The 12288-nt window shown below is 41.0% G+C and overlaps 1 protein-coding gene across 1 annotated transcript; it reads right to left on the reverse strand.

Annotated features, from left to right (window-relative positions):
• Window positions 1–420: 420 nt before the first annotated feature.
• MDH1 (malate dehydrogenase 1) lies at window positions 421–12053 on the reverse strand. The gene is made up of 9 exons (XM_032185179.1): window positions 11973–12053; window positions 6871–6969; window positions 6444–6540; window positions 5297–5472; window positions 3797–3919; window positions 3489–3665; window positions 1911–2024; window positions 1624–1713; window positions 421–1064 (listed from the first exon to the last, which is right to left on the reverse strand). The coding sequence occupies exons 1-9, from the start codon at window positions 11973–11975 to the stop codon at window positions 939–941; spliced, it is 1005 nt and encodes a 334-aa protein (XP_032041070.1). The 5' UTR covers window positions 11976–12053; the 3' UTR covers window positions 421–938.
• Window positions 12054–12288: the final 235 nt, after the last annotated feature.

The following is a 12288-nucleotide window of genomic DNA, read 5'->3' on the forward strand; positions in this document are numbered from 1 at the left end:
TAATTACAGTTCAATATGTTTGAAATAGCTTCCTGCAGTGAAGTGGTTGGAGGCTGCAGTAAGAATTCTCAAGCACATGTATTAACCTTTCTTGCCCTTAACCAAGTGAGGTTCCTGTCTCCTGGGACAAAAGGCTCTGATTGCCTTTGAAGCCACTGAGCTACAGTACTAAAACTGCTTTTGAGCTGCAGTGCTGGAGTATAAATCTGCCTTCAGGCTTTCATGTCTAATGTTGATATACAGTAATTTTGCCTGGGAGAGACAAATGGAAGTGTGAATTACCAACAAAGTTCTCAACTTATGCTTGAGAACTTAAAAAATAAAATTTAATAACCTATTTAAGAACATAAGTAAAGTTGTACTATTAAATTCTACCTACCTAAAACATGCAAATAAAGTCCAACAGACTACTCTTAGACATTATTTGATTAAGCGTCTTTTAATACTTTTATTGACAAACATTGTAAGCATGACCAGAGTGAACAGTATATATTTGGAGTCTGTCCAGTGATAGACTTGTCACTGAACTACCAGTTCAAGGAGAACTATTGGCATTTTAATTTCCTTCCCAGTTGAGCCACAGGATGCTGAAGTGATGATAGACCAGGATGTGTTCCGATAGTGCCAGATTCTAATCAAAACTGAAGTTGTGCGTCACTAGCCAAGGCAGAGGCAAACAATTACTCAATTATTTTATCATACACAGAAAGCAACTAGTATTGAACAGACAAAGTTTGGTCAACAAACTAGTTTCACTTATTTAATCTTTTTTGCTAAGAACTCAATAGGCACAATAGTACCAGTGAGCATATGAACCTTAAAATGCACAATTGCCACAGACAGTTGACTTGAATACAGTAATAGTGTTGGTAGCAGACTTAGAGACGACTTTTAGATTCTGCCACTGTCAAGTGATCTTGTATTTCTGGATCAGCTAGTCATGCACTAGAGAGGAATTCCACAGCAGTCTCCTTCTCTTCAGTTAACTCCTTAGCAGTCAGATCCATCTTCTCACGAGAAAAATCGTTAATAGGAAGACCTTCAACAAACTTCCAGGTCTTGTCCTGTTTGGGGAAAAAGAAAAGTCCTCCTCATGAGAACAAGCTTCACTCAGTGTACACAAAGGAACCTTTACAGTCTACAAACTACAGAGAACTAAGTGTCACCTTTGAGGAGAGTTTTCAAATTGGCTAATTTAGAACTAGCTTGCTCTTAATGATGTACAACACTGATTTTGCACTTTAGTAAAGGTGGTAAGCATTGTTCACAGCTACCTGAAAAATCCTATTTTCCTGCTGTTGGATAAAGATCTGAACTTGTGAAAGAATTGACTGGTTTTTCAAATGTGATCTATGCAGTCAGAAGCAGTTTACAACAAGTGAATTTTGTATTCAGATAAGGAATATTACCAGCAGTAGCTAGTCATGTCAGATTGCTTTGCTGTACTTATTTGACAACTACTTCCAAAACAGTGAACAGCAGTCCCCTCTGTGAAAGACTGCTAAAACCCTCACGTCCCAGCCACTGCAGTTCCATACCAAAAGCATTGCTGTTAAAGCAGCTCTTATGACAACTTAACTAGAACTTGCAGAAAATGCTTAGATGTAAATACAGACAAGTTACCTTGATCACAACAGGGAATGAGTATAGCAAGTCCTCAGGAACACCATAAGAATTGCCATCAGAAATGACTCCCATAGAAACAAATTCTCCCTGAAGAGAACAAAAAAAAAATTTCACTGCTAAAAGCAAGCAAAATTTTAACTTCCAATATATTGCACCTCCTGACAGACTAGAAGAGAGTTTGATTATTTCTCTCAACATACATAGATGCCTGAGGTCAACAAAAGACACTGGCATGTAATCAAAGCATCAGGCAAACAAGGACTTACTCAAGAGTTACATCTTACCGCTGGAGTGCCAAACCAGATGTCCCTCACATGATCACAGATAGCTTTGGCAGCTGACATTGCACTGGACAGCTTCCTAGCCTTTATAACGGCTGCTCCACGTTGCTGAACAGTCTGCAATTAAGAAAATAAATAAATTATAAGCAGCAGAATCACAGTTTGGTCTAACTGTTGCTAGTGAACGCCATACGGAAAGTCCGCCTTCCAAGCGTGATTTAATTTCATCAGTCAAGATGCTGTTCTATCAGTAAACGAACATGGCATACAATGCAGAAATACTATTAGAGTTTTGCTAAGACAAGAACACGATGGAATATTTCAAAGGCTTGCTCACTTCTTTATATCTGCTTTAGTGTTAGCAGCCCACTAACTTCTCTTACTAACCAGATCGTTCAAGCTTTTACCATCAGGAGACTTCAAGCATGTCAGTTCTAACAGATTTCTTACAGCCTCATTGGGAATTTGGGTTTTTAGCTGAATGCTAACATGGACTGCTTGATGGTCTCAATCCTGTGGTACTTAATGCATAAAGTTCATGTAGTCCCTGAAGATTCCTTCAGCCCCTCCTTATCTTAGCCAAAGTATATTAGCACAGATCAGCATTACAGCGTACCTAGAATGCAACACCAGTATCTCACTGTACTTTGCTTGGCCAAGACAGGATCAAGGACATGGCAATGAGAAACTCCTGTAACAGGTTTCTGCTTACATTCTGGCTCATGAACTTTGGTTGCCAGCATACAATCATTTTTTCTGTATCAGCAAACATGAAGCGGAATAAGCTGTATCCAAATCAAGATCGGACAGAGCACAGTCATATGACAAAACACACTCCAAGCCGCACACTAAACGCATCTTGGCTAAGAAGTAGAATTTGGCTGTCAACACACCAGTAACACTGCAATACCAACCAATGGACATCTGCTTGGGGTCATGTTGAAAGGCTTTAGTAATTCTCTTCCACTTTATATTGCAGTTAGGTAGACTGTTCTCTGGCTATTACTACCGTTATTTTGTTTTAATACCTTCATTTTTTACTAACCCACGTTAAAAGACTTGCACGTTTTCCTTTTTTTTTTTTTTTTTCCTCCAGATTTGGTAGGTGTTGATGATGAGGCCATAGATTCTGTTTTGAAGGGGCAGAAGAGGGAATGGGGTGCACCACACACACAGTAGGGAGGGCTGCTAGCTTTTTTTGGTGGCTGGGTGGGAAGCAGCCTGCTTTATCCACAAAACCACTACAGTGAGCTGCCAATGGTGCTTGTGTGTCAGATCAGTTGCGCCTAAATTATGACCGATTTTTTTTTTTTGGTGAATCATTTGAGCAATCTAAGTGGATTTTTCTAGTAGTGTTTACACAAGTTTCACAATGCCTTGAATTTTCAAGAGCAAATAACTGATTAAGACAAACTATCTGAAGATGATTTACTCTGGATAAACGGATATTCTGAGACAGAAAGAGCTTGGTGGACCAAGTCAGTTAGGTACATAGTTTATAGTTTTGTGTGAAGTTCAGAGAAAGCAGAAGCACAGAAGGTTCTTTTTAAAAAATAAATAAATAAAAAATCAAGATCTTACCAGGATAAAGTCTCCCTTCAGCCAGCTGTCATCTTTTATCGCTTCATAAACTCCAACTTCCTTCCCTTTCACATTTACCTTCGCATGGTTAACATCTGGATATTGAGTGGAGGAGTGGTTGCCCCAGATGATGACATTCTTCACATCATTAGAAGTCACACCAAGTTTGAGAGCAATCTAATTGGAAATTAAAGATGTCCACTGCATTAGCTTAAACTTCTCAATTCACGAACTTCTTTGAGAGCACTGCTGTGTTTGTATTTCACAGACACAACAGAAAGCATTCTACTTTGAAAATGTTCTTTTACCTGAGATTTAGCTCTGTTGTGATCCAAGCGAGTCAAGCAGCTGAAGTTCTCCTTTGGTATTGACGGGGCTGACTTCGATGCAATCAGGCAGTTGGTATTTGCTGGATTCCCAACTACCACAACCTTAAAAAAAAAAAAAGGGAAGGAGAATTGTAGAATGATGAAGCATCAAAAAATGTACTTAGTCAGAAATACTATTTCTGCAAAATAGCTCCTTCAAGTGAAATACAAAAACACTGTATATAGGGAACTGCTTTGCCTTTGACACAACCATGTCTTGGTCTTCTTCAACAAGATTGTTTTATAAGTGTTGTTCAGTCACTGAGTCTTCTATATGCACACAGGAAAAAAATAGCAGGTATTTCCTTTACAATTTGACAAATGTGAAAGCACATGACTTCCAGAGAGGTCTGCACACTGACCCACAGCCTGGATTCAAATTCCATGCTACCGGATTCACAAAAACCACGACATACAGATACTAGTCAGCCAACAGGAAATTCACTATCACCTTAAAAACTGTTCATAGACTGGCTGTCACTGCTTTATATAATTGCTTTATAATTAGAAAGTCAGAACAGTTGCTTATCTCAACGTTCATAGACAGAAGTAAAATATTGCCTGAACTTAGATCGATTTATTACAATGGGAAAACTGATTTTTATGCACCCTTCATCTACTAATATGCCTCAAATGATTAACGTCCAGCTCCATATAATCTCAATCACACAAGCTAATCCACAAACCTTCCTTTGTATTTCCCCCTTTTGAAAATAAGTTCAGTAAATTTTCCATTACTCTGCAATAGTTATATTGATAGTTTTTATTCCAACTGTATAAAGCAGCAAACAAGTCTTTAGAAGCAGTAGGAAGTTCATCAGCAGAGGAAGTAGACATTAAAAAGTCAGTTACAAAGCACAGTTGGAGTCTGGGTCTGAGATTAAGAGCAGTAGGAGAGCAGCCACATGATCCCATTAACTGTGCCGAAGCGATCTGAGAGAGAACAATTAAAAGCTTCCAATGCTCCAAAGACCAAGTTGCAAACAACTAAAATAAAGCCATTTTTTGTGCAACTGTAATTCCATATTGACACTGGAGTTAAGGGTCATTATGTTAAAGCCACAGACAGATACAAAGTAGGCAGCTGCATGCAGATAATACAGTTCTCCCAGAGCACAAAGAATAATCAGAATACTTTTTTAAAATACAGGCTTTTATTTATTCATTTAAGAATTCCTGGTAACCACTCCAGAGTATGTGTGCAATATAGCAATACAGTGTAAGACTTACCTTCTCCACTGAAAGAATTAGGGACTAAACCATTTACCTATTTAACATATCATATCTCAAACCTTGACTGTGGTATATTCTCCACGGCTTAAGAAAAGGAATGCCTGCACTGAGTAGGCTCCAACTTGCACAGTACCATTTCACAATGTGTTTAAACCTCTAAGTAACTCAGTGAAGAGTTTATTTTTAAAATTCAGTTTCTGTATTTACCTTGACAGTCTTTTTGGCATACTTGTCCAAAGCTGCACCCTGAGACTTGAAAATTTTCACATTTGCTTTGAGTAAATCCTTCCTCTCCATGCCCTCTCTCCTTGGCATGGAGCCAACCAAAATTGCTATGTCAAGGTCTTTGAATGCAACTTCCTCCTTGTCTGTTGGAATGACCTCTAATAAAAGGAAAAGGGAAAACAAGAAGTCTGAGTAAGATAAATACTTATGGCAGAGCATTAATGGGGTTATTCCTTGGTTCATAAATAATATTTAATGCGATCTGAAAACAGCAGCACCTTTCCTTTCCAAAAATACAAATACAGTCATTTAGCCTTAAAGCCAAAGATTAAATACATGCTAGTCAACAGTTTCTATATACAAATATTTAAAACTATAAATTCTAAGCACAGGAGAAAGATGTATATCAAGAGACCTTTTGTTTCTCTCTAAATACATACGTGTATACATATTTATAAATATATATGCATACACACGTATGTATATACGTTGTTCTTCACTGTTGCCAAAATAATTTACAATGTAAAGTACCAAGTACCAACATAAATGAGGTTTTCCTTTACCTTTAACAACAATTCAAACTGAAGGTTTGATTTGTACAAGAGTTGGAAGGTACATGTTCTTCAAATAAGTACTGCAATAATTACTGTAGCATCTATTGGCTCCCTTTCTTCTGCTTGTTTAGAACAGATGAATTTGCTTATGTGACTTGAGGAGCAATTTCTCAGTTTGTGTCTTTGTAAAGAAGGTATTTCTAAAGAATAGCCTTTTGATTTGATAGAAGCATGTAGCCATAGCCAAAGATTCAAAAGTTATTTCACCTTTAGGCCAGAATACAATGTAAATGTAGAGGTTACTGATGATTTGTTGTACACGCTAACTACTGAGGTTTAGATTACGTAAACCAAAACTCAGATATCTACTTAGTCAATTTATGCACTTCCTGACATTCTTTCTAGCATGCAGCCTAAGTCAAATGAATTCAACTTCCACAAAATACAAAACCAAGAAAAGCATCGTCCAAATATTTCTTCCGGTTATCACCATTTAAAGGAACTTATAAATCCAGTAGCTATGTTAAAACATCTTGTAAGTATAAGAAAATGTAAGAAAAACTTGTTTTGTCCACCTCTCAGCAGCGGCAGGGCGCAGTCTTGCAGCTCCATCACTACACCTTCCAGAACAGTCATCATGGGGGTGATATCCAGCAGCACGAGCACAAGCGGCTGTAAAGGAACAATTGAATATGAATTGGTCAGAGTCAATCTGTTATGAAGATTAAGTTTGTAGCAGATAACAGGACAAATTATCTAGTGCAAGGGGTGTCAACTTCAAATCCATTTACACAAACTGAAAAACTTCACCACAAACAACTACATAAGCTTGCCTAACAGAGCAGGACTCGTTTCCTACAGAATAAACTGCTAACGTATTGGTAAAACAGAGTGCCTACAAAAAAAAAAAAGCCTCTGACAGCTCTGCCTGCAGAACTCTGCAGTTTTGATATTATTCATTAGTGCACAGCAGAGAGAAGTGAAAATTTAGTTGACATTTACCTGTTCTTTGCCAAAGACATCTCCCTTGGCAATACTGTAGAGCAGCGAGTAAGCAATCTGCCCAGCGGCACCAGTCACCAGGACTCTGATAGGTTCACCCTGGAAGAAAGTTGGGAAGACTTAACCACAGCCACACAGTGTAGGCTCACACCACCCCTGAGCAGTAAAAATTAAGTTACTACAGAAATAAGGTCAAGATTATTTAACCAAAATCGTGTGCCCAAATGTGGACCAAGGCCAGCTCCTGGAGTCACACTGGAACCACCAGCAACTTCTCTACCTGCCTTTACAGAACCAAACCACACTTTCAAAAATATCCCCAAGAAGAAATGCTCTTGGAAAAGCTCCTAAAACGCCAGGAATAACAATCTGAAAAACTCTGCATGCCTTTTAACAGTGTTATATTTTTTAGCATAAGGTGTTTGCAACACGTACCCACTCATTAGACTACCCACTTATGCTTTAACCTCATTGCAGAAATTTCATAAGCTGTTGCACTTTGCCAGTTTGCAGATTCTTACAATACTGAGGGTTGATTTTATTAAGCATTTTGAATGCTTAGTTGCAACCAAAGACTTGCTGAATGCCATAAGCCAAGGGATCTGTTGGACTTGAAACTAACACCTCTGTAAACTGTTACGCAGCAATTAACAAATCCACAGACAAAAGCTACATTATGGACGAATAAAGACGCTAATATCCATGGTATAACTGTCCATTATTAAAGTAACCAAAAACTCCAAGAACACTGTGCCAACACACTGCTATATTGTAACTAACAAAAAAACACCCAGAAGGCTTACTCAGCAGCAAAAGTCCATTTTGTTAATCAGAACCAGGACGCTGGGAACTCCAGAGGCTAGTTAATACTGAAAAGGCAAAACATGCCAAAGGCTGTTGTTCATAATCTGATATTCTTTAAGCCTGCTTTTTGCATCTCCCTTCTTCTCTAGAGGCATTACAGCTGGGGTAGGCTGTGCTAAGACAGGAACAAGCAGACTCTGACCAGTCTGCTGGAATTACACACTCAATTTTTTTTTTTTTTTCCAAATAATTAAAAGATGATTGTTTGAGTTACAGGCAAATCACTTTACACATTTAATTATGCCTGAAGTGATTTAGTTGCATGCTGGGTTACATTACAAAGTACAGCTTGCAGACTACAGGCAGTTGTTTCTGGGGAAGCTGCAGCTAAAATACCAAATCCAGTTTGGGGGCCCTGAATTTCAGAGGGATGCTGAAAACCAGACAGGGTCCAGGCAAACGTGACTTGGATGGCTGGAGCCCAGCGCTCACGTGCTGTAAGATGATGCTGAGGAAGCTGCACATAGTCTGGAAAGGTAGAGGACACGGGGTGCTCCAACAGCAGCCTAGCATTGCTTCGAGGAGGGTTACAAAAATAACGCTGCCAAATGCTTCTTGGTAATGGCAGGTGGCAGAAAAGGAGGCCACAAATTGCAGCTTGGAAGGTTCAGTGTGGACATCAAGAGAAAAATTCTTGGCTAGGGGGAAACTGCTGCACTATAACAAGGTACCCTGAGAGCTTGTGCAAACTTCACCCTTGGTGCTTTTCAAGATTCAGATGAAAAAGCCATGCAAGGCCCGATTTAACAGCAGCAAAAGATTTGCTATCGGGCTGCAGTGGACAACCTCCAGACTCAGAGCAAGGCAGAGGTCAGACTGGATGACCTCAAGACATCCTTCCCAACAGCATTCCTGCTATGAATACTTATAGGGAGATGATTTGGGGATTTGAGTATATAGTCCCTGCAGTGGTTACCAGCCAAGCACAGCTGCATCAAGCTAGCATTAGATAACCACAAAAATGAGGCCACCCAGAAGCCATCCCATTCTACCCCATAATAGATAAAATGAGAGCAGAAGTGATCAAGTTACTACTACCGAACACACAGATGCAGAATGCAATGTGACTTCACCCTTGTCATACATTAAACTCTTCAAATATTTAATTAAATAGCTGCCAGCTATGGTGTTGAACTGCATTGATTTCTTTTGAACCTGCCCTACTGGGAGCCTCAGACCTCACCAAAATGAGGTAAAGAGAGAGGAAGGAAGATAAAACCAATTCTTCTCATTTTAAAATCTCAAAATGCATTTCAGTGCACTGCTCTGAAGTAGGTAAGTTACACCCTATAAATGTACTACGTCTGAATGATGATGGGCAGCACAGACTAAGCAGGTTTAGCAGCCAACATATCTAGGTGTTTTTCAGAAGAACCTACATTTTATTTAAGCAAATGGAACAATGAATGCCATTTTAGGGCAGCTAATCATTAGTTTAGAAAATATGTACTGGAAAAATTACTGCGTTGCAAGAACTCGGCCTGGTAAAATCCTGTCTTAGTAGCATATAAAAACAAATCCTGTGTTACACTTGCTATGCCAGAACTCAGGGCAAAACCCACAGAAGGCATTTTCTTGGTGTTACATGGTAGCTTAAATCAACAATGAATTTCCATGAGAATTTCTGCTGAAATAGAAGACTAAGAAGTTAGGCTCTTTCTCCTTCGCAAACTGTGAGCCAATCTACACTGGTGTCACAAAAGGTGAACAAATTCAACAAGAGTTTTTTCCACTGTATGCTTTCCACTTTATATGTTAATGGAATTTAAACATAAAAAATTTCAATAAATCCACTAACATTATGCTGCATATTTAGCACAGCAACGGAACAGGAAGATAAAAAAATGCCAGAAATAGGTCTATTTTTTCCTGAGACAGACTTAGCATTTAGCCTTGTTAAAAACCCTCAATCTGACGCAGATCCACCCTCTCAGAAAATAATGTTTGCTACCATCCTTCCTGTTGTCCTCCCTCTATTTTGGGCTGGAAGAAATGTGACAGCTAACAAAGCGAGGAGTATTGCCTATTTAGTTTTTTTCTCTCCAAGCCCTCAGTACACTGGATTCACATAGAAACTCTCCCATCAGTGACTGTGAGTGGTAAGCAAAGAAACGTTCATGCTCTCTCAATTTCAGAAGCTGGATTAGCAAGCCAGAAGCATGTTTCTTACAAAAGCAAAACGTAGTTAACTCTTCCTAGAAAACTTATGCCACATCACATCTAAGAACTGGTAGCACTGAGCATCTGAGGCTACTTTTGGGGTAGGGAGCTTAGAGAAGTATGCAGCTCTCGAGCTGACAGCTTCTCTGTGTGGCAGTTGTAGGTGCCACACATTTGTGTTCAGGCACTTTAATCCGTGACTTGGCTCCTGCGCTGGGCTCTGACAAGAATACTTTCATGCTTTGGTAACTGCAGAGGTGACCTTTATTCGCTCTCAGGTAGACATGAGCTAGAGAAAAAAAATATAACAAATCTAACTGAGCTATTTAATTCCAAGTTTTTTTTCCACTCTGCATAAATCAGACATGTAATTTAAGAGTTTTAAGAAACAAAGAGAACAATCATAAAAAGGAAGCAAAAAAGTGTAAATATCGCAACCCTAGATGCGTTTGTCCTAATGTTCTAATTCAACAATCATGTAGGATCCCCTCCACCTCCAAATCTTCACAGACAGAAGCGAAGATTCTGTTACCAAATGATTGAACTGTGGGTTTAACACCTCTCCCAATCCGACTTTGGCTTAAAAACTCCATGCCTAAATTATCTTTGTGATTACTGCTGATATCAACAGACCTAAAATATCAGTGCCATACATGACAGTAGCACTACACTGCAAAACTGATCAGCAGGTTACAAAGTTTGGTTAAAGAGCAATATTAAATAGCCCACTATACACCAGGTGTGCGAATGAGAAAAATCCATGGCCTGTTTACACAACTCGTGGACTTTGCATTACTAATTGCAATTACAAAAGAACTGAATAAGCATTATTGCTGCTACACTTGACTGTCTGTAACACGCCATCAACTTAACATTTTTCCTGTCAATGCTAACGAAGCTCTCCCACCTTGCTTGACAAGAACGCTCCAAGCGTACCAGTGAGCTTAACTAACTGCACTGCCTCAGAAACGTGGGGCCTCCCTTTGTGCCCCCACTGCAGCAGGGAGGCACTCACAATAAATCTGTCTGGAAATGCGGCAGAAGGAATCAAGACAGCCGTGTACTTTAGTAACCCAGCAGCGCTGTGGTTCACAGAGAGTTCCAAAGGAATTCTTTCCTTCCCAAGTGACCTTCAGGAAGGTGCCCTTAAAAACATCTTTCCGTTTCATTTAGCTAACAACAGTCGCATCAATAGACAGAAAAATTTTGTTTCAGAGGTTTGGAGCCTCTGCCCAACAGCAGAAGTATAACTAGAACACTGAAATAATGAAAAGAGCAATATTCTGAAAAGCCTGAGCACCAAAGGAACATCTTCAAGTAGGAGACCCTTTGGAGACCAACAACCTCATGGCAGCCAGCGTTTTGAAAGCTTAAGTGCAAAACAGAACATTTTGACTTGAGGTCACTCCTGACAACCCATATATTGAGTAAAAAAACAAACAACAAACAAACAAACAAACAAAAAAGAGTAAAAAGGTAGAATAGACAAAGTTTACAGTCTTATGTAATCTATGCAGCTAGACAGGTTAGGTTTCTAGGACATAGCTAGAAAGGTCACTTAGACATCTTTTTTGTAGATAAGTATCAAAATTAAATGTTTGAACGAGAAGGTATAATGGCTAGGAGAAAAAGTGAAAAGAAACACTTTCAAGATTATAAAGAAAAGCAAGGTCTCTGCACAAGACGTGTGCACGTACATACAAACCCAAGCACCCCCCTTCATCCATGCACCCTCAGGGCAGAGCCGGAGAAACTCCTTGAGGACTCGCAGAGCCTACAGGAAGCCCCGGACCTCGGCATTTCCCCTTCAGGAGACCGCCGCAGCGGCCCCGGGGGACGCCACACAAAACCCGCAGGCTGTGGGAGCGACCGCGGGGCCCGAGACACGGCGAGGGCCTGGGGGGATTCGCCACCACACGGCCACCTCCGCCTGAGGGAGCCAACGGCCCCTCAACGGCCCTCAACGGCCCCCAACGGCCCCTCAACCGTCCCCAACGGCCCCTCAACAATCCCCAATGGCCCCCCAACGGTCCCCAACGGTCCTCAACGGCCCCCCAACGGCCCCCCGAGGCACCGACCATGGCTGGGAGCGGCAGGCCCGGCAACCTCGAGGTCACCTCTACGACGCGACTGCGACCGCCGGCAGCGCCGCGCTGAGGTACAGCGGCAAGGGGCGGGGCGCACCGCCCCGCGCGGCCGCCTGGGGGATGTAGTCTGGCGCCCCGCCGCCTTCAGCGTGTGGATGCCGGGGAGGAACTACAACTCCCAGCGTGCCTCGCGGCACGCGCGCCAAGCCCCCCGACGCGATTGGCCCGCCGGGCTCGTTCATTGAGGGGACGCTGCTCCGCGGAGGGGGGGCAGCAGGCGGCGGATGCGCATGCGCGCCGGGGAGAC

Source organism: Aythya fuligula, chromosome 3 (genome assembly GCF_009819795.1).
Source record: "Aythya fuligula isolate bAytFul2 chromosome 3, bAytFul2.pri, whole genome shotgun sequence".
NCBI lineage: Eukaryota > Metazoa > Chordata > Aves > Anseriformes > Anatidae > Aythya > Aythya fuligula.